Below are 23,569 nucleotides of genomic sequence, written 5' to 3'. Positions count from 1 at the left end.
CTGGACGAGAGAGTCAGGGACAAGAATGGAGAGAGAAAAGACGCGGGGGTAGCCGTGGTAGGAGGCTGGGGGTGGGCTGAGTGAGGGGCAGGAGCCTGGGGCAGGGCTAGCAGTGGGGGTGGGAGGCAGAGCACTAGTTCCAGACAACGTCCTGAAGCGAATCCCCCAGCTGTTTCTGAGCCAATTCGCCTACCCCTCTGCCCTTCATCTCCTCCCTGCTCCCACTCCTCCAAGATGATCTTCAGCCCAGCAGGAGTGGGGTCCTCAACACAGAGGGCATTGAGCAGCGTATGCAGGGCATCCAGGGTCTGACAGTAAAGCACCTGCGGACTGGAGGACCAAGCCTTGGGTGGCCTCTGGAGCAGACCCCTGCCCCACACATCCCCTGCTGTGGGTGAGATGATGAGGGGTCACAGGAGAGCTGCTTTCCGGTACGTGGTATTGGGAAAATCACTTCCTCTCCATGGGTCACAGTTATAGATAAATTGGAAATTACCCCCAGTCCCACCCCCACCCCCACCCCCGACACACTTCTTACCTTACAGGGAGAGGAAGGAGAAACCCAGCACTCACTGACTCTACCAGGGGCCAAGCGAGCACTTGGCGATTTGCTCCACTACATCACTTTGTCCTCCCTAGTGTAAGCCCTGGCAGTTTTTCTTTGTAATAATGCAAGTGCCTGACTTAAGCTTTGATTGCCAAGGCATCCATTTCAAAGGTGGCCCAAAAAAACACATCGCCCAAGCCACACACCAGAAAAACAGCCAGAAGCCTCCCCCAACTGAGGCTCCTTTGTTTTAGAGATCTTGGTTGATTTCAATCACTGATCGTTTGGCTCACTTGCTTTTTTCCTTCTTCTGTGCTTAAAATCCCACTCTTAGGTTTTAAATTCACCAATAAAGAATGAGCCTGTGAATCCGCAGGCCCCCACCCTGGACCCCAATAAAAGCAAAACCTCAGACCCTGGTGCTCTTCAGCTCTTTTGCTGTGTGGCCCCAGGTATGCTGTGTAACTTTTCCAGGTTCTATAAGTGATAATAAACCTTTATTTTTTTCTGAGTTTCCTGATGGCTATGGCTTCAGGGTGTCTCACAATTGTAAGAACTGCAAGATCCAGTCCAACCACAACATTGGTTATTGATGAGCTGAGACAAACACAAAACATCTCAAAGTGTTTTCATTTTCTGAATGAGAAGACAGTTGTCCAAAGTCACACAAAAGGAAATTTTGATTCATGGGAAAAAATGGGAGGATGGTTGGGAAAATGCTCTAGAACTAGATAAATGGGAGGGTCTGTGCTCTAATTATTTTTTTAACTGCTACTCTTACACCCAGATAGATTTTCTAAGTTGTCCCTTCCAGGAGCCATCTCCCACCTGCCTGGGTTCCTCCTCCCGCCACCACTGCCCCAGTCCCGGAATTGTCTTAGGAAGCTACAAGCATTACACATACTAAGACGGAGCAGTGGGTTTGAGACCCTTCTTCTCCTGCCTCCCCTCCTCTCACCAGCTGCCCACATCTGTCTGCCAGGTTGTCACTGCCCCAGCTTCCTGCATCTGTGCTTGTCACAGTTACACCACAACCACCAAGCAAGCTCATTGCCACCTACCTCCTCCTTCCCGCCCTTCTGCGGCCCATCACTGTGCAGCTCTGGCCCCTGCTGGCACGGCCTTGTACTGCAAGAGGGCTGCCTGTTCTCCCTTTCCTCCGGGTCCTCTCAGTACACCTCCCAGGACCCAGAGCCCTCAGCTGCCAGCGTGGTCTGGCCCCCACCACTCTCTAGCTTCACTTCCCAGCCTCGACCTCTGGGCTCCAGCCACACTGCCTCTTTGTCATCCTTGTAGTTGACATGTCCTCTTGGTCCACAGGCCATTCCCTCTGCCTGGTATGTTCTCCCTTCTCCTGTCCTCTTCAGCTAATCAGCTCTTCTTTAACCTCTTACACTCCAGCACCATAGCCTCTGATGCCCGCCTAGGCCAGGACCCCCATTCCAAGTTCTTTATAGCACCAAGTACTTCTTGCTTGCAACATTTATCACTATTGTAATTTTGCATTTCTTTGTAAGGTTCTTTGATAATGCCCATCTCCCCCACTGCCCTTGACCCTACTGAATCTTCCCCCAATACTTTTGGAGTAGACACTCAGTTAATATTTACTGAATGAGAGGATGAATAAATGTGCCTCCCTCTGAGCCAAAACTCCTCTCCCTGGACCTCCCCTGACCCAACATTCTATGCTAAGGGTCACCTCTGCTCACTTTTCCCCAGAACAACCATGCAGAGGTCTGAAGATGCTCACAGGAGCCCTGTGAGGTTTTTCTTCTCCAGGTCTCAGGCCCAGCTCGCCTAGTTCTCAGCAATCCTCCCAATCCTGACCATCAACTCTGGCCATGCCAACATGCGCCCACATCCCTCTCTTAGGGCAAGGGTCTGGATGAGGGATTCCTTACTCTAAAGATACATTCATTTACCAAATATTTGTTGAGTGCCTACTCAAGTCAAGAAAGATGAGATGGATTGCCTAAGGCCCTGCAGCTTGAGTAGGAGGGTAAAGATCCATACGTACTTTCCCTTCCTTTCCCTTTCTCTCCTTGAGAGGAGTCCAGAACATGCGTCCCTCTAAGACACCAACTTCCCTGAGGACCTGCGGCAGAGGGACCCGCCTCACCTGTATGGCCTCAGCCTTGGCCTCCTCCTTCTCCTGCATGGCCTGCACAGGAGGCAGGGAGAACACACTCTTCACACATGTGTTCACCTGCTCTGACCTTTCCTGCACACTCAGGACAGGCTGGGTGTGACTGGGGAGGAGTCAGAAAGCAAAGGCCTGGTGTGAGAGGGGTCCGTGGCTGGAGGCAGGAAGTTAAGGATTCAGGGCTGGACGGGGGCTCAGGGCTTGGCCTCAGAGATCCACACAAGAGCAAGATGAGGTGGGAGGAGGGAGGTGGGTGTGGAGGGCAGACAGCCCCAGCAGGGACCAGGCAAGGGGAGAGGAAAAACCACAGGGGTGGGGCGGGCCCAGTGGGCAGGCTCCAGAGAGGCAGGAGGCCCTGCAAGAAGGGAAGGGGCTGGAGGCTGAGAGGGGCTGGGGACACCTCAGCTGGGTCAGGGTCTCCTGGCCTGCCGGCCAGCAGAACTCAAGAAGGAATCCAGCGGCTCCTCCGGGATCTGCCTCTGGACAAGAAGCAAAGAGTCCCGTGAGGGGGACAGGCCACTGCAGACCGCCAGGGATGGGGCCACCCTCTTCACAGGGAACAGGCCATAACAGCCCCTCAGCCTGGGCAGGACGCCCCTACCTGCGTGCCAGGCCAGAAGTCCAGTGGGGAGAGCCAATTCACTGCTCAGACCCCGTCCTGAGCTTTCAGTTCAAGGCCACCAACACTCCCCATGTACTAGCCAGCTGAACCCCACGGGTAGAGCTCAGCAAGAAATGTTTGAGCAGCCTCGTGGTGGTGGGTGGGGCATATTTAGACCATGGACTGGCACAAAGCTGTGTCCTTCCGACCAGCCAACGACAGGTGTTATCACAGCCGTTTGTGTGTGAGGGAAGGAGTGACTTGCCAAAGCTTTCAGGGCATGTGGATGGCAGAGGTGGAGATGAGACCCAGGTCCAAGAGTCCTGCCTCCTCCCACCTCAATCCCCGCTTCCAGTTCTCATCAGTGGGGGGACTCAGAACTTCCATCCCCTCCCTATCCCAAAGCCACAGACCCACATGTGGCCTCCGCACCATCATCTTCTCCGTGATGGTCTTCTTTTCTCCTTCTAGGGCTGGTGTAGCCGGGCTCTTCTGGAGGGTGATGACATTCTCGACCTCAGCGGCAGCAGAGGGCAAAGCCACAATGTGAGAGGCACTCTGAACCCAGGCCTCAGGGCCTATGTGTACACCCCCATTAGCTTCTGCCACTGACAGCCAGCTCCTCCCTAGAGGCCAGCCCCCAGCATCAGTTCCAGAGAAATGAAAAGCCACAGGGAACTTGGGGTGGGGTGATGATTTGAGAATATTGGGCTGGTAGCAAGGGGTCCTGGGTAATCCCTGAAGGCCAGCATTTGGAGGAGGATCAGATATCAGGGTCTACAAAGCATTTTGCCCTCTCCAGTCACCTGAGGGAGAAGAGGCAGGAGCTGATGGGACAGAAAGGGTTTGAAACCCCACTGTTAATAATACCTCTTAAAAGCTTTGCAGTATTTACCTTCTTAAGGGCACATCCTAGTAAAATTAATGCATCTTGCTATTGAGAAAGGGAATACATTAACCAAAGTCCAGTTAATCTATTAGTTCTCATTATCTTAAGGCAGAAGAAGAAAAAAAAACATGAAAAAGATAAAATTATGTCAAGTGGTAAAGAAAGCTAAACAAGTGAATCGGATGGACAGTGTGGTGGGTTAAAGATGCTACAAGTTCTTTCCTGCTCCTATCAAGAGGACAGACTGCCCTTGAGTCTGGGATCATCTTACTATTATTTACTTGGACCAACAGAATGCTGCGGACCTGGCCATGTGCCATTTTCTGCCCTAGCCCTTAAGGGAACTGGCAGCCTTTTCCTTCTGGAGCCCAGCCACCATGCTGCAAGGAAGCCCAGGCTAGACTAGAGAATGATGACACCATGTGAAGAGAGACTCTAGAAGATGAAGGTCATCTTGGATACTCCAGCCCCACCCTCCCCAAGCAATCTCAGTCTATACCATGTAGAGCAGAAGAGCCACCCCACTGAGGCCTGTAAAATTTCAGAATAGTCATACAGCTCAGCAATCCCACTTCTGGGTACTTATCCAAAAACAAAAAACAAAAAACTAATAACCCAACCATCTCAAAAAGATCTGCACTCCTATGTTTACTGCAGTATTATTGACAATAGCCAAGAAATGGAAACAACCTAAATGTCCATCAATAGGTGAATGGATAAAGATGTGGTACATATACATAATGGAATATTATCCAGCCATAAAAAATAATGACATCTTGCCATTTGCAACAACATGGATGGACCTAGAGGGTATTATGCTAAGTGAAATAAATCAGACAGAGAAAGAAAAATACTATGTGATTTCACTAGAATCTGAAAAAAAAGCAAAACAGACACAGACTCATACATACAGAGAACAACCTGGTGGTTGCCAGAGAAGAGCAGCATAGAGAGATGAGTGAAATAGGGAAAAATTAAAAGGTAAAATCTTCCAGTTATGAAATAAATAAAACATGGGGATATAATGTACAGCATAGGGAATATAGTTAATGATATTGTAACAACTTTGAATGGTGATAGATGGTGCTACATTTATCTTGGTGGTCACACTGTGATGTATTTAAATGTTGAGTCACTATGTTGTACACCTGATACACACCTAATATTGTATGTCAATTACACTTTGATTAAAAAATACTAACAAAAAAATTTCAAAATCATAAGAAATTGGGCTTCTCTAAGCCTTACTCCCCCAGCAGCCAGAGTGAACTTCCAAACCACTAAACTGTAGGAGCTTTGCTAAATAGCGATTGATAACTTAAACTGTAAAAGTAATGATAGAGGGATGGCTAAAGCAGACTGAATGGTCAGGGAAGTCCTCTCAGAGGAGTTGATAATTGGGCTGAGACCTGGATGACAAGAAAGAGATAACCATGCAAAGAACGGGGGGAAGGTCTGCCTATGTCCCCAAACTAGAATGTCATATCACTATTGTATCTCTAGTGTCTGAAATAGTGCCTAGCACCCAGTAGGGACTCAACAAAATTTGAGGAACAACAGCAGTAATAAATCCTTCTTGTTGCAGGCACCATGCTCTGTGCTATGCATACATTATCTGATGTAGGCCTCACGTAACTTTATTATGCCCATTTTATAGATTGGAAGAAACCTCCCTGACAGAAGAAACAAGTGCAAAAGCCCTGAGATGAGAATGAGTGTGGCATGTGTGAGAAATAGAGAAAGGCCAGTGTGGCAAAGGCAGGGTGGACAACTAGAAGAATACCAAGGGATGAGGACAGATGTCACCTGTTCCCCCTCCCCCACCCTGCATTACCCGCATTGATGGGAGCTTCCCTCTGAAGCACCTTGAGGTCAGGGCCTCCTTCCTGTGCCCCCACGTCCAGACTGCTTGTCAACCAGTCTCACCCATACTCCGTGTGTTCACACTTATGTCCACTAGCCTGCCCAGTCTGCCCCCACTGGCCCTCACCAACTCCCAAAGATACTGGCTATCTCTGGCCTCCCAAGGCCTGCTGCATGGCCAAGACTTGGATAGGGACATGTCCTGGATAAGACCATTTCCAGCCTTTTTCTTCCTTTTAGAGACCTTCTCACAATTCATTCAATTGTTTCAAAAACTTTTGTTGAGCACCTATAACATACCAGGCATTGCTCTAGATCCTGGGAATATAGCTGTAAACAAGACAGATAAAAAGCCCTGATTTATGGAGGATACATTCCAGTGCAAGAGACTAACAACAAAGAAAATGGGCTAGTAAAGCATATTGTGCATCAGCAGGCGTGAGTGCCATGAAGAAAAGAAGACTCAGGCAGAGAAGGGGAGGGGGAGAGAGCACCCAGGGAAATCAGCTGGGAGTTGGGCAGGAAGCATACCACAGCTATTTTGGTGCCATCCTCTCTCTTCCCTGGCACCTCACAGGGCATGAAGCTCCTTCATCAAAGGCTCCTGTACATATCATAGTTTCAAGGAAGAGAGATAGGGAGGGTGAAGACATGGTGTGGCGAGGGTGCCTTTGTCCCAAATCCCTCCCCCACTGGGCTTTCCAATCCTTACTCCCCCTGCAGCCAGACTGAGCTCCCTTCCCTAAAACCCTGCAGTGGCACCCATTCCACTGAGCATAAAGCTGGCATCTCTGTCAGTGCCTTTAAGTCCTGCCAGGTCCCCTGCCCACCTCCCCAGCCACATCTTCTATTGCTTTCCTCTTGCTCACTGTCCTAGCCACGCTGTCTTCCAGGCAGAGACAAGCTTACTCCTCAGGGCCTTTGCACAGGTGGTTTCCTCAATCTGGGCCACACTATGGCCACACCCCCCTTTCCCAGCTAAAGCTCCCCTCTTTCAAGTGTCTCCTTGCCTGCCACCCCCCAGAGAGGCCTCCCCTGACTTTGGGCTAAATGAGGGCCCACTGGGATCCTCTCATGTATCATCCTATTCTCTTCTTTCAGTGTTATCACAATTTACAAATTAAATTCTTATTTGTTATAGTAGATATCTGCTGTTTTGTCGGGCCTAGATTTCCTCATCTTTTTTTGCGGGGAGGTGGGGGAACAGACCCCCGCCCCTGATCTTACCTATGGGCTATGCATTCCATATATCTAGGTGAAGCTGAATTCTGCAAGCCCCACCCATCATCGTCTCCTCAAATAGGGTGGGCCTGGAACCCAGGTTTGGCCAATAAAAGCACCCCTCCCCCATTGGGCATAGCCAATAGGGCTGATGGGAACACAAAAGAGACTGGGTCTCTCTGATTCTAAGGGCCTAGGAGAACCTAGAACTCCAGGGCCATCGTAGCTACCGCTGCTGGAAGATGAAGCCAATAGGGAGTCGCAGAGACACCCCAATAGTCATGAATAGAGTTCATGCCAAGATCTTGGCTTCTGAGACTATTCTTCACAGAAAAGAACAAGGCTTCTTGGAGAGAAGGCCAAGCTAGGACCTCTGCAGGGAAAATATAGGATTAACCTGAGATATCTTGTTCTGGAAAACAAGGCAGTGCTCAAGGAACAACGGGGACATGTCAAAGGGACACAAAAGCTTGCTTGGAGGGGATGCCACTGGTCAAATTGGGGAACTTTTTAATATCACAATAAATAATGGTAGTTGCAGATTATAGTTCATTGAATAAACTAGGAAACCATGAGTCCATACTAATATAAACAAGTAAATGAATAAATTGAAAGTTTGATGAGGAAAGGAACATTTATAGGTTCAAAGTACCTCCTCAAATAACATGTATTAAAAAGGGTAAATAGTGACTACTGTGGAGAACTTTGGCAGCAACCATCAGTCTCGAGTGATAGGAGTGAACATCATCAGTAATGGAACAAATCAAGATCATACACCACCAGATGGGATACAGTGCAGAAATCCCACCACCACTTCCAGACTATTCCTGCCAAAGAGGCACAACTTGAGTGTGACTGAGTAAACATCAGACAAGCCCAAACTTAAGCACATCTTACAAAAATAGCTAGCCCATAATCTTCAAATGTATCAAGGACTTGAAAGTCAGGAAAGACTGAGAACTAGAGGAAATGAAACTGACTAGACAAAAAAGTGCAATGAGTGATTCTGAGCTAAATTCTTTTTTCTATAAATAACATTAATGGGACAATTGGTGACATTTTAATAGGGTCTGAGGATTAGATGGTAGCAGAGTAACAGTATTAATTTCCAGATTTTGATGGTTAACATTTGTCCTTTTTGTGAAAAATACACACTGAAATTCAAGGGTGACGGAGCATCACTTGGCAATTTATTGTCAAATTATTCAGAAAACAAATTTATACTGTACTTTCAACTTTTTTGCAAGCTTGTTATTGTTTTAAAATCTTAGAAAGAATGAAGGAGAAATAGAGGCATATTCAGGCAAAATGGAGAGTTTACCATTAGCAGAATTTGCAAAATAAATTACAAAGGATATAATTCAGGCAAAAGGAAATTAATCCCAGATAGAAGGTCTGGGATACAATAAGCAATGAAATGAAAGAAAGAGGTTAACGTTTGGGTAAGTATATGAACATTAACTATATAAAATAATAATAGTGTTTATTAGGTTAAGAAAAAGACAGAATTAATATACATTACCAGGATAGCATATAAATTGTTTTGGTTGAGGGGGAAGTTAAATGGGGTTAAAGTGTTCCTAAGTCTTAAACTGTCTGGGAGGAAGATAAATGCATTGATTATTTTTGACTTTGATTAGTTAAATATGCACACAGTAGCTTCTAGAGAATCACTAAAAGACTTAAAACAGTATATAAGTTCCACACATGTAGGGAAGAACAAAATCCCCCAAAAAAGGAGGAAAAAAGAAACAAAACAAGCAGAACAAACACAAGCATAAGAGAGTAGATATTAAATTCTTCATAATTACATTAAATATAAATGGATTATGACTTGGAAAACACAGTATTATAAAAACAATACTACCTAAAATGATTTGTAGACTCAACAAAAATCCCACATATTTTAATTTAATTTAATTTTGTTTCGTTTTATGGAAATTGACTGTTTCATAAAGCACCTAGATAGAAAATCTCAAGAACAAAGTTGGAGGACTTGCACTACTAGATATCAAGACTTACTCTAAAACACAGTGATTAAAGCAGTGGTTAAAGATAGACAAAAAACAAAAGGAAAAGAAAAAGCCCAGAAACAAACCTACACACATACAGTAACTTGATGTACCTCAAAGGTGATACTGCAATTCAGTGGTGAAAGTATGGCCTTTTCAATAAATGGCCTGGAGCAATTAGATATCCACATGCGAGGGAAAAATCAACCAAAAGTCCCTCTCTCACACTGTTTTCCAAAATTAATAAAGAATGCATCAAAAATTTAATGTTAAAGACAAAACAATAAAGTTTCTAGAAGAAAACATGAAACTATTTTCACAGTTTTAAGGTATGCAAAGATTTGTTAAACAGAAACAAAAAAGAAATAGCTGGAAAAATGGATAAATTGTGCTCTTTAAAATTAAGAACTTCTGCTCATAGGAAGACTTCATCAAGCCACAGACTTGGAGAAAATCGTTGCAATACATATATCTGACAAAGACTTACATCTGGGTTACATAAAGAACTCCCACAAATCAATAAGAAAAAGACAACCCAAATTTTAAAAATGAGCAAACCACTTGAACAAGCACTTCACAAAAGGGGATATACAAATTGACAATAATCATATAAAAAGATGTTAAACATCAGTAGTTATCAAGAAATGTTAATTAAAACCACAATAAAATATCACTGGACACTCTCTGGAAGACTCATGCCAGAAGATGATCATCAAAAAACCCCAACAAAGATCCACGCACTGCTACAGCTGTAGATGCACTCATCCCACCAGTTTCTGGACTTGCCATGGGAATGAGGAAGGAGATATCTAAGCTGGCCTGTGCATACAGTAAAACAACAAATTTGACTGGATCTATGTTGTTGGAACTCAATCAAGAATTAGGAGAAGTGCAAATTGTAGCGCTCCAAAATCTTACAACTACCGACTATTTACTGTTAAAAGAACATAAGGGATGTGAACATTCCCCAGGAATGGGTTGTTTTAATTTGTCTGATTTCTCTCAGACTGTTCAAGTTCAGTTGGACAATATCCACCATATCATAGATAAGTTTTCACAAATGCCTAAGGTGCCTAACTGGTTTTCTTGGTTTCACTGGAGATGGCTGGTAATTACAGATATGCTTTGGTTATGTAACTATCCTCCTATTATGTTAATGTGTGTGCGCAATTTAAGTAGTAGCTTAAAACCTATACATGCTGAAGTTACTCTACAAGAAGATATGTCAAAGAAATAATCAATCTTCCCATGTTTTCTTCCGCCTGCCACTTCTATAGCTTTTCTTCTTCCTTCCTAATTACAACCCTTAAATAGAATTCGTGCCTCATATCAAATTTACCGAGTATCATAATTCTTCCAAGTGGTAAAGATACCTCAAGACAAATGCTAGGCATAGAAGCTACAGGGCATAAATATGCAAAGAAATAAAAAGCTAACCTTTTCAAATAATAAGGCTTCTCTCTCACTTACCAACTTTACATTTCCCTTATGGCCCTGGAAGATGACTGGTTAGCCAGAGACGGGTAAGATTCCTCAAGGGAGGAACAACCTAAGACAGGCACAGTCGCAGGGGGGTCATCAGGTGAGAAATTGGGGATAAACAGAGGTGAGGCTTAGAACCTCACCCCCCCTGTTCTGAGAGAAATCTTCTGCATACGTGGATGTTTTATTGCCCTTGTCTAGCTTGGATTAACACATAGTCTACAGGCACACACCTGATCATCTACATTTGCTCTCTTACAACACTAAACTATGTTTTCTACCTTTATCTTGTATCTACCTACCACTTCAGCATTTTATTAAAAATAATAATAATAAAGAGAGAAATGTGGTAACCACATATAAATCAAGTATAAAAATCAAATGAGTATTCATATTTGAACTGACTGTTTATAGTTCATAATGCATGAGCAAAACCGAAGGTTTCTGTGATGGCTGCCCTTGTACTGTTCACCATGTAAGAACTTATTCACTATGTAAGAATTTGTTCCCCATGTAAGAACTTGTTTGTTATGCCTCAGAAGATTGGAGACTGACGAAAATTAGGCTTGGGGTGGATTAATGATTGTGCATCGAGCATTGACTCCCCTATACAGAATTTTATTGTTGTTAACAACCATTTGATCAATAAATATAAGAGATGCCCTCACAAAAAAAAAAAAATTATACACTTCCAATGGTAAAATAATAAGTAACCAGGATGTAATGAATATAGTCAAGATATTGTAACAGCTTAGTATGGTGATAGCTGGTACCCAGAATTGTCTTGTATATAAATGTTGAATCACTATATTGTACACTTGAAACTAATGTAATGTAATACCGTGTGTCAACTACCCTTCAATAAAAAAATAATTATCTACAAAAAAAAAATATCACTGGACAACCACCAGAATGGCTAAAATTTTTAAAAACAGACAAAACCAAATGTTGATGAAGAGATAAAGCAATTGACACTCTTGCATATGGGAGGGTTAGTCAACTCAACCACTTCAAAAACTATTTGGTGATATCTACTAAAGCTAACCATATGCTTATGCTATAACCTGGAATTCCACTTCTAGATAAGCATATCTGTGCATCAAAGATATGTACACAAATGTTCATAGCAACTTTATTCATAATATTCAAATTACAAACAATCTTAATGCTCATTAGCAGAAGAATGGATAAATTGTGGTGTACTCATACTATAGAATACTAGAGAACAGCAAAAAAAGAATCAATTACTGATACATACTACAATATTGATTAATATGACAGACATAATATTGAGCTAAAGGAGCCATAATCAAAGCAATACATATGGTATTATCCTATTGATTAGAAGTACAAATGCAGGCAAAACTACTGTATGGTGATGCAAGTCAGAAGAATTTTTACCTCCATGGTAATGGTTATCAACTGAGGGCATGCCCCACATGGAATATTTGGCAATGTCTGGAGACATTTTTGGTTTTCACGACTGGCAGTGGGGTGGGGAGAACCACTAGCATCTTCTGAATAGAGTCCAGGGATACATCTTATAATGCACAGAACAGCCCCCCCACACACACACACACACACAAAAGAGAATTATCTAACACAAAATGTCAATAGTGCCAAGGTTGAGAAACCTCCCTGAAGAAGGAATATTGATGGGAAAGGATCACAAGGGAAGGTTCTGGGCTGCTGTCTTGACCAGGGTGGTAGTTATCAGCATGTATTCATATGTAAATATTCATCAAGTTGTACACTCGAGATTAGTAGTGCAGTTTTCATATTTTACTGATACTGTGTTATATATCTTGAAAAAGCTATTTAAAAACCAATACAATTTAGAAATACATTATTCTTTAAAATGCTCCTATTAAAAAAACAAAGATTGGCCTTAAATAGCCAAAATAATCTTGAGAAAGAAAGAACAAAGTTGGTGGATTCATACTTCTTGATTTCAAAGTTTACTACAAAGCTAGAGTAATCAAAACAGTGTGGTTTTAGTATATGGATAGACATCCAGACCAATGGAATAATATGGAGAACCCAGAAACAAGCCCTCATCTATGGTCAATTGATTTTTTACAAAGAATCCAAAACCATTCAGTGGGGGAAAGGACCTTCTTTTCAACAAATGATGCTGGGAAAACTGGATATCCACATGCAAAAGAAATTGGACCCCTGCCTTACACTATGTACAAAAATTAACTCAAAGATTAAACTTAAAAGCTAAAACTATAAAATCCTTGGAAGAAAATAGAAGGGGAAGTTTTCGCAGCAAAAGAACAGACAACCAAAGAAAAAATAAACAAATTGGACTTCATCAAAATCAAATATTGTGCATCAAAAGACACTATCCTTTGAGAATAAAAGACAACTCACAAAATGCAAGAAAATATTTGCAATTTATTTACACATATGTGATAAGGAATTAATATCCAGTATATATAAAGACCTAAAATTCAATAACAAAAAGCAAACAAATTTGAAAATGGGCGAAGAAATTGTACAGCTGTTTCTCCAAAGAAGTTATATAAATGGCCAATATTCACATGCTCCACATAATTTGTCATCAGGGAAATGCGAATCAAAACCCCAATGATCTATCACTTCATACCTTTTAGGATGGATATTATAAAAGTGTTTTCCAAAAAATGGAAAATAGCAAGTATTAACCAGAAGACATTAGTAGTGCAGAAACTGGAACCCTTATACGTTGCTGTTGGAAATGTAAAATGGTACAGCTCCTGTGGGAAATATTTTGGCAGTTCCTCAAAAAGCTAAACAGAATTACCATATGATCCAGCCATTCCACTCCTAAGTATATATCTAAAGGAACTAACTGAAAGCAAACATTTAAACAGATACTTGTACACTGATATTTGTAGCAGCATTATTCACAACAGCCAAAAAATGGAAACAACTCAAATGTCCATCCTTGGATAAGTGGATAAAGAAAACATGGTACATACTTTGGAGTATTATTCAACCATAAAAAGGAATGAAGTATTGATAAATGCTACAATACGGATATTATGCAAAGTTAAATAAACGAGACACAAGGACAAGTATTTGCATGATTCCACTTACATGAGATACCTAGAGTAGGCAAATTCATAAAGACAGAAAGTCGATTAGAGCAGCAGATTCATAGAGAGAAAGTATATTAGTGCTTACCAGGAAATGGGGAGAGCAGAATGGAGAGCTTCTGTTTGGGGTGATGAAAAAGTTTTAGAAATAGATAGTGCTAATGGTTGCACAATATCATGAGTGTGACTAATGACACTGAATTATATATTTTAAAATGGTTAAAATGGAAAATTTTGTTATATATATTCTACCAAAATTTGTTAAAAAATCAATTATATACTATACCAAATAACCATGAGTTGTATATTTTAAATGGGTGACTTGTATGATATGTGAATTATATTACAATAATAACTGTGTAATCACATTCAAAGGAATGAAGTTTGGACCTCAATTTCTCACCATATACTAAAGTTAACTCAAAATGGATCAAAGACCTAAATGTAAAAATTAAAATTATAAAACTCTTGGTAGAAAACAGGCAAAACTCTCATGATCTTAGATTAGGTAATGATTTCTTAAATGTGGCACTAATAACACATTGAAAGAAACAGATAAATTGGACATAATGAAAATTAAAAACTTTTGTGATCACTATCAAAAAAGTAAAAAGATGACCCACAAGCTAAAAGAAAATATTAGCAAACCATTATCTGACAAGGGACTTATCTTACACAAAGAACTCTTACAATTTAATAATTAAAAGGCATATAACCCAATTTTTGTAATGAGGAAAGGATTTGAATTGATATTTCTCCAAAGAAGATAGTCAAGTGACGAATAAGCACATGAAAAACTGTTCAACTTCATTAGCTCTCAGGTAAACACAAATCAAAACCACAATGAAATGCTACTTGACACTCACTAGAATGGCTATAACCAAAAAGACAGACAATACAGACAATTGATGAGGATGTGGAGAAATTGGAACCCTCATATACTGCTGGTGGGAATATGAAATGGTTCAGCCACTTTGGAAAACAGTCTAGAAGTTCCTCAAATGATTAAACAGAGTTACCATGTGATCTAGTATTTTTTTTTGTATTATTAATGTACAATTACATGAACAACACCATGGTTACTAGACTCCCCCTATTATCAAGTCCCCCCCACATACCCCATTACAGTCACTGTCCATCAGCATAGTAAGATGCTGTAGAATCACTACTTGTCTTCTCTGAACTATACTGCCTTCCTCGTGTCCCCCCAGCTACATTATGTGTGCTAATCATAATGCCCCTTTCCCCCCCTTATCCCTCCCTTCCCATCCATCCTCCCCAGTCCCTTTCCCTTTGGTAACTGTTAGTCCATTCTTGGGTTCTGTGATTCTGCTGCTGTTATGTTCCTTCAGCTTTTTCTTTGTTCTTGTACTCCACAGATGAGTGAAATTATTTGATACTTGTCTTTCTCTGGCTGGCTTATTTCACTGAGCATAATACCCTCCAGCTCCATCCATGTTGTTGCAAATGGTAGGATTTGTTTTTTTCTTATGGCTAAATAATATTATGTACCACCTCTTCTTTATCCATTCATCTACTGATGGACACTTAAGTGCTTCCATTTCTTGGCTATTGTAAATAGTGCTGTGATAAACATAGGGGTGCATATGTCTTTTTGAAACTGGGCTCCTGCATTCTTAGGGTAAATTCCTAGGAGTGGAATTCCTGGGTCAAATGGTATTTCTATTTTGAGTTTCTTGAGGAACCTCCATACGGCTTCCCACAATGGTTAAACTAATTTACATTCCCACCAGCAGTGCAGGAGGGTTCCCCTTTCTCCACAAACTCACCAACATTTGCTGGTGTTTGTATTTTGGATAGTGGCCATCCTAACTGGTGTGAGGTGATATCTCACTGTGGTTTTAATTTGCATTTCCATGATGATTAGCGATGTGTAACATCTTTTCATGTGCCTGTTGGCCATCTGAATTTCTTCTTTGGAGAAGTATCTATTCAGTTCCTCGACCCATTTTTTAATTGGCTTATTTGCTTTTCATTTGTTGAGGTGCATGAGCTCTTTATATAATTTGGATGTCAACCCCTTATTGGATATGTCATTTATGAATATATTAAGCCTCCATGTGTTTGTGGGCTTTTTTGTTTTGTGTAATTTATTTCTAGTTTCATACCTTTATGATCTGAGAAGCTGGCTGGTACCATTTCAATCTTTTTGAATTTACTGAGGCTCTTTTTGTGGCTTAGTATATGATCTATTCTTGAAAATGTTCCATGTGCACTTGAGAAGAATGTGTATCCTGTTGCTTTTGAATGGGGTGTTCTGTAGATGCCTCTTAGGTCCACCTGTTCTAATACATTGTTCAGTGCCTCTGTCTCTTTGTTTGTTTTCTGTCTGGTCGATCTGTCCTTTGGAGTGAGTGGTGTGTTGAAGTCTCCTAAAATGAATACATTGCACTCTATTTCCCCCTTTAATTCTGTTAGTATTTGTTTCACATATGCAGGTGATCCTGTGTTGGGTGCATAGATATTTATAATAGTTATATCCTTTTTTTGGATGGACCCCTTTAACATTATGTAATGTCCTTCTTTGTCTCTTGTTACTTTCTTTGTTTTGAAGTCTTTTTTGTCTGATACAAGTACTGCAACTCCTGCTTTTTTCTCCCTATTAGTTGCATGAAATATCTTTTTCCATCCCTTTCTTTCAGTCTGTGTATGTCTTTGGATTTGAGGTGAGTCTCTTGTAGGCAGCATATAGACAGGTCTTGTTTTTTATCCATTCAGTGACTTTATGTCTTTTGATTGGTGCATTCAGACCATTTACATTTAGGATGATTATCAATAGGTATATACTTATTGCCATTGCAGGCTTTAGATTTGTGGCTACCAAAGGTTCAAGGGTAGATCCCTTACTATCTAACAGTCTAATTTAGCTCACTTAGTATGCTATTACAAACACAACCTAAAGCTTCTTTTTTTTCCCTCCTCCTTTTCCTTTCTCCTCCATTCTTTATATGTTAGGTATCATATTCTGTACTCTTTGTCTGTCCCTTGATTGACTTTGGGGGTAGTTGATTTGATTTTGCATCTGCTTAGTAATTAATTGTTCTACTTTGCTGTGGTTTTATTTCCCCTGGTGACATCTATTTAGCCTTAGGAATACTTCCATCTATAGCAGTCCCTCCAAAATGCACTGTAGAGACAGTTTGTGGGAGGTAAATTCTCTCAGCTTTTACTTATCTGAAAATTGTTTAATCCCTCCTTCAAATTTAAATGATAACCTTGCCAGGTAGAGTATTCTTGGTTTGAGGCTATTCTGCTTCATTGCATTAAATACATCATGCCACTCTCTTCTGGCCTGTTAGGTTTCTGTTGTGATATCTGATGATAGCCTGATGGGTTTTCCTTTGTATGTGATCTTTTTTCTCTCTCTAGGTGCTTTTAAAAGTCTGTCTTTATCCTTGATCTTTGCCTTTTTAATTATTATATGTCTTGATGTTGTCTTCCGTGGGTCCCTTGTGTTGGGAGATCTGTGCACCTCCAAGGCTTGAGAGACTATCTCCTTCCCCAGATTGGGGAAGTTTTCAGCAATTACCTCCTCAAAGACACTTTCTATCCCTTTTTCTCTCTCTTCTTCTTCCGGTACCCCTGTAATGTGAATATTGTTCTGTTTGGATTGGTCACATAATTCTCTCAATATTCTTTCACTCTTACAGATCCTTTTTTCTCTCTGTGCCTCAGCTTCTTTGTATTCCCCTTCTCTAATTTCTATTCCATTTACCGTCTCTTCTACTACATCTAATCTACTTTTAAATCCCTCCATTGTAAGTTTCATTTCAGATATGGAATTTCTTAATAATTGAATCTCCATCTTAAATTTGTTCCTGAGTTCTTGAATATTTTTCTGTACCTCCATGAGCATGTTTATTATTTTTATTTTGAACTCGGTTTCAGGAAAATTGGTGAGTTCAGTTTCATTTGGCCCTTTTTCTGAGGTTTGTGAGATTTTGTTCTGAACCAGGTTCCTTTGACATTTCATATTTCTATGTGGCACCCTCTAGTTCCCAGAAGCTCTAGTCTCTGCAGCTGCTCAGGCCCTAGAATGAGGTTAGGGATCATAGGGGGGTGGCACTGGGGCCTGAGGGGAGGAAAGAACTGTTTCTTGATTCCTGGCTGTTGTGCCTGTCTGCAGCATCAGAGCCAGTGGGCCCAGCACACAGGTGTAAGCCTCTGTGCTTTGTGTCTCTAGCTGTTCTAGGCAGGGCCTCCCTCTGGCTGGCCTGACACCAGCACAGTGACTGCCAGTTTGTGAGCCAGTGCCAGCAGGCCAGGAGGAAGGTGCAGCAGGGTGTGTATCACAGTAGGGGGCCTTGAAGCTGAGTAGCCAGCCAGGGGGATGGAGCACCTGAAGCTCCTCAAAGTTCCCAACCTGCTGGGCAGAGTGCCCAGACAACCTTGTCCGCCTATCCCTTCTCCTGTGCAGCAAGCTCCAGGCAAACCCCACCCCTTCAGCAGCCCTCTCGCTGCTAGGAAGTCTCTCAGACCTCCTGCCTTTCCTTTGTCCCAGAGTGGCCAGATGTGGATTTCCATCCTCCACAATTCCAGCCAGAATCTCAGTCTCTCGAGCACTCTGCCTGTCCCAGCTCCCCAACCCCACCAACCTCCAGAGCACCACACAATGTAGGTTTGTGTTCCAAAGCAGGCCTCCAAGGCTGGGTGTTCAGCAGTTCTAGGCCTCCACCCCCTCCCCACTCCATTTCTCTTTCTCCCACCGGTGAGCGGGGATGGGGGAAGGACTTGGGTCCCACTGGATCAGGGCTTTGGTACGTTACCATGTTTCATGAGGTCTGCTCTGTTCATGAGGTCTGTATGCAGTCTGGCGCAGCCTTCTTTCCTGTTGCTGTTTTAGGGTTAGTTGTATTAACTATATTTTTGTACTATATGTGGTTTTGGGAGAAGTTCTCTGTCTCACCTCTCATGCCACCATCTTGAATCCTAGGAGTCCCATGTTAATTTTTTTTTAATTGCAATATGGCATTGGTGCATAAACAAAAATATTTGAAGTTACAAATAATTAGGAAATCTTTAAAACATCAAAAACTGGTGGGGAATTAACTAGCAGAACTCCTGCATATTAAAAGCGAGGCACAGTCTCCCAACAGGACCTCAAGGCTTCATTCAAGTGGGGACCTCAAACACTCAACAGAGGTGAGCTGAGTCTAGAGCCTGCCTGCACCACTGGTCAAACTTTGACCTGAGAAGCTAGGTCTGAAATTTATGAAGAGTGTGGCATACATTCTGAAAGGAAAGTATGGCTTATTTGGAAATAATAGAAGTATTATTATATGGAGATATTACTGTTAAGGAAATTGAAGCTCAGAGAGATGAAGTCGCTTGTCCCAAGTCACACAGCAAGCAGAGGCTGAGCACTAGATATCTTGTATATAATTAATATATTGCTTGTTATCCATTGCATGCTGTTTCCTTCCTCTCCCCTCCCTGTCTTACAAGTCTATTTATAGAGTTCTTCCAGGTCAGTGCCCCCTCTGGGACTGTTGCCCTTGCTGTGCTCACCCTCAGTGCTTTAGGAGGCCATGGTGTCCTTGGCCACAGTATACTTTTCCATGGTGTTCTTGCCCATAGTGTTGCAGATGGGAAGCCCCAGTGGGAACTGGCTCATCTTGGTACTAGCCATCTTTGATCTAGCTCCCCAGATTCTCCTCCAGGGGCACAGTGTGGATGCTACTGTCCTCAGAATCATCCTGCTGGCTGCTCATTGTCAGGGTGGAGGTGTTGCTGAAGATGAAGCTAGAGCTTAGGCTCAGAGTTTCATTGGAACCCAGGATCAGCGGCATACACAAGGGTGGAGAAAGGGTGGAGTCAGGTTTCTGGGTGCTGGAGTGAAAGCTGATACTGTCACTGAAGCCAGGAATCAGGGTCAAGCGTGAGACTTGAGTGATGGTCACATTCAAATCAGACCTGGGACGATCATGGGAAGATGGTGGCATGAGTAGTTCAGTGGAAATCTCCTCCCAAAAACATATATATTTATGAAAATACAATAAATACAACTATTCATAAAAGAGACACCAGTGGATGCAGTACAACAGCCAGGATACATCCACACCTGTGAGAACTCAACATCACACGAAGGGGGTAAGATACAAGCTGCGGGCAGGCGGGACTCACGCTCCCCCACCCCGGAACCCAGCGGGAAGAAAGGAGTTGGAACGGGGAGGGAGTGGAAGCCCAGGACTGCTAAACAACCAGCTCTAGAAATCCGCACCCGGAGTGCAGACACAAGGTGCATGGGGTGCTGGATATTAGAGAAACGGAAAAGCAAAACCTGCGGGCAGGTCCCCGCAACCAGCGCCCCTGAGACAAAAGAAAAGCTAGAGCTTTTTGCAAGTCTTAAAGAGACAGGGACCCCACAGCTGGACGAAGTCATCCCGGCACACTTAGCCGGCAGCTGGGAATCCTGGGGAACCCTAACCCCCTGGGCAGCTGCGCAGCTCTGAAGCCCCTCACAGCACTAAGCAGCCTGCCAGTCGTTTTCCCAACTGGCGCAGACCCTGACACACTGTCCCAGTAGTGGGAGAGCGGCAGCGCGCACCAGGAGCGGCGGCACCAGAGGGGACCGGGAGCAGCCCGCATGCACCAGCGGGGCCAGAGGAGACCGGGAGCGGCTTGTGCCAGCCTGCCGCGGCAGCAACCGAACAGCCCGGGAGCTGCCCGCGCGTGCCGCGGCAGTGGCGCAGATGAGCCTGCGAGAGGTCCGCGCAGGAGAGGCCCGCGCACATCTGCAGCGGTGCCAGAGGGAGCAGCCGCGCTCCCAGCAGCCGACAGGAATCCCAGCCTGACGCACAGCCGCCCGGGCCAGACCCAAAGGCCGTTGCTGGCACACAGATGCCCTGCAGGGGCGCCGCTATCACGGAGGAGCACACCTGGCATGCCTGCCACTCCCCGCAGGGCTCTGCGCTGCTCTGACGGAGACCCCGCCCACAGCAGCTTAGGGGACTAACCCGGTGGCTGCTCCGGGAGTGTGGGCGACTGACACAGGCAGCAGAGAAGGGCAAGGCATCCAGCAAGCAGGAAAGGACTTTCTTCTCCCAGCTGACACACCCGCAACCTGCCTACAGCCACCGCTATCACCATGAAAAGGCAAAAAAATTTAGTCCAGTCCAAGATAGTTCAGACAACCCCTGAGAGAGGATCTGCAGAGGCAGACCTAACCAGTCTCTCTGAAAAAGAATTCAAAATAAAAATCATAAACATGCTGACAAATCAGACCTGGGATTGCCATCTGAAGCCACATTGATGGTTCCCTTGGAACTTGTGTTCCAGGCTGCACCAAAGTGTCCTTTTGAAAGAGACCCAGAAATGTCACGTGAAACCAAAGTCTTGGTCTCCTTGGAGTCTGGGATTACCGTCCCACAATGACCTGGAGCTGCACTGAAATCCACTTTGGAAATGTTTCTTGAGTCCACATCAAGCAGCTGATTGGAGTCAGGATCCAGAGAAGGGTTTGACACTGGAATAAGGAGTGCTTTTGAGCCTGGCCTGGAGATACAGTGGCCCAGACCCAGGGCTTCCCTTGAAAAGGGCCTTATCAGTGGGTCTGATTCAGTCCTGGAAGGATTGGAGTTATGCTGACCTAAATCAAAACTCTCACTTGAGAGGGAATTGAAGGCTGCCTCAGAACTCAGCCCAGAGGGGTTTCCTGAGCTCAGACCCTGAGCCTCAATAGAGCTAGGCTCAAAATAAGGTTTGAGGCTGGACATACAGACCCCTGTGAATCAGGCCTTGAGCTGTGATTCATATTCAGGCCCAGGGCTTCACCAGAGTTGGAAGTGGTGATCAGGCGGAAGGCTGGAGCCCTGTTGTCATTGGGTCTGGGGATGTCATCAGACACCAGGCTGGGGGCCTCCTCTGAGACAGGTCTCATAGTTGTATTAAGATCTAGAACAAGAGTCAAGTCAAGAGTCAAGTCAGATTCAAGGTAGGAACAAGGTCTGTGTCTGGGTTGGGCCCAGAGATGGTACCAGAGCCTGAACCTGGGGCCCCAGTGGAATTGAGACTGGGTGTCATCTTTGAGTTTTCACTGAGGGCCTGGCTAGCCCTTTGATTCAGGGCCATGCCTGGTTTGGAGGTCTCTCAATGCCACTGCCCCCTTTTCTCCGATAGCTGCTGTCAAGCTTCCTGAAGGGCTCCTGAGAAAGCAAAAAAGCAAATTCAGCCATGCCTCACCTGCTAAAACCTTTGCATGGCTCTCCACTATCCTCAGGATAAAGGCCCTCTGTGACTTATAAGGGCCTCTGTGACCAGGCCCAGCCCACCTTTCCAGCCTGCCCTACTCGGCTCTCCCACTTGTACTCTCTTGATTTCAGCCATATTCCCTGTGTTTCTCTGACCACACCCTGCTTCCTTTCAGCTCATAGCCCTAAAATGCAATTCCTTTGGCTTGAACCTCCTTGTATTGTCCTTTGCCAATCTCACTCCTCCAAACACAGTATCATCACAATTTATTCCAATAACTCATTTAGTGGTGTAGCCCCTGCTAGAGATGAGCTCCACAACGGCAAGAACTGTGCATATATCTTAGTCCTTGGGGTCTCCCCAGCGCCTAGCACAGTGCCAGGTACACAGTGGAGAGCCAACAAATACTAGATAAATGATGAACCTCTCCCACCAAAGGTAGAAAAAGGAAAAGAGGAGCCCCCTTAAGGGTTACCCTCCTTCCAGCCAACCCTAAGTTTCTAAAACCACTCAGCAAACAGCTGTGGTGCTAGATTTCCGAAGCAGCTTTGGAGAGCTGCCCATTGCCCTTAACATTTGGCCTGTTCTGAGTGAGGTAAGCTATGTGGGGGGCAATCTGGGGCAATCATCAAAAACAGTCTGCCTCAACCCAGCAATCTCACCACTCTGTGAACATCCAATCCCCCTACCCCACCCTACTGTGGGAATTGTAAGAATACCTCAGCTTCATGCATGCTGTTCTTAAGCAGGATTGGGTCCCTGGAAGGAGATGTAGAAGGAAACCAAGTCAGACAAAGAGTGATTTTTTTTTCAATACTCACTGAGCAAAATCTACAGGCCATACATGCACATCTGTTAACCAAATCCCTTCTACATACACACAGAGTCCTGGAAGTTAGATATTATTGCTTCATTATATACTTAAGTCAATGTAAGTCAAGGAGAGGAAGGTCCCCCACCCCACTGGCCCTCAGGACAACCAAGACCATCTCTTTATACCACTCGCCTACCTAAACCCCTCCATGGCTTCCCAGTGTCTTGAGGACAGTGTTCCTAATCCTTCTGGGTCTGGCCCCTATTCCCTTTTCACCCTTCTTGCCTCTCCATACTACCGTCCCCCTCCATTCCACCATCTCTGAATCCTTTTATGTTTCTCCAAGAAGTCAGGCTGCTGGGTTAAGTCTGCACCTTCCACAGATGGGCACTCACTTCTCCAGACTCCTTCCCTGGCTAACACCTATGGTTTCACCCATTTGGATTTTAGCCCAAATATTAAGAGCCTTCCAGACCTCCCAGACAGGTGAGGTCCACTTGTAAGTTCCCAGGGTATCTTGTCTACTTCCCCTTCCTTGGCACACAATATCTGGTTTCCCCACTAGACAATAAGATCCTTAAGAGTCTAGAGCAACACCTGGCACATAGTAAACATTCAATACATGAGCTTATTTCATCTTTGTATCTCTTCTTCATTCACTTATCCTTTCTTTCAATAGCTCATTTCATCACTTATTTATTAT

At 43.8% G+C, this 23,569-nt stretch overlaps 1 protein-coding gene across 1 annotated transcript in view; it reads right to left on the bottom strand.

Moving 5' to 3' along the window:
* The window catches only part of MROH7 (maestro heat like repeat family member 7), a 46,461-nt gene extending 24,529 nt beyond the window's left edge, over window positions 1-21,932 (bottom strand). The window contains 11 exon segments of the mRNA XM_057499457.1: window positions 230-323; window positions 2,667-2,796; window positions 3,091-3,112; window positions 3,115-3,169; window positions 3,724-3,807; window positions 6,575-6,621; window positions 6,624-6,647; window positions 19,504-19,775; window positions 21,087-21,552; window positions 21,555-21,788; window positions 21,791-21,932. Coding sequence (XP_057355440.1) covers window positions 230-323; window positions 2,667-2,796; window positions 3,091-3,112; window positions 3,115-3,169; window positions 3,724-3,807; window positions 6,575-6,621; window positions 6,624-6,647; window positions 19,504-19,775; window positions 21,087-21,552; window positions 21,555-21,788; window positions 21,791-21,932 — 1,570 coding nt within the window.
* Window positions 21,933-23,569: the final 1,637 nt, after the last annotated feature.

The sequence above is a fragment of the Manis pentadactyla genome, chromosome 4, assembly GCF_030020395.1.
Source record: "Manis pentadactyla isolate mManPen7 chromosome 4, mManPen7.hap1, whole genome shotgun sequence".
Taxonomy (NCBI): Eukaryota; Metazoa; Chordata; class Mammalia; order Pholidota; family Manidae; genus Manis; species Manis pentadactyla.
The sequence above is the reverse complement of the archived record's forward strand: the minus strand, read 5'-3'. Positions and strand labels throughout refer to the sequence as shown.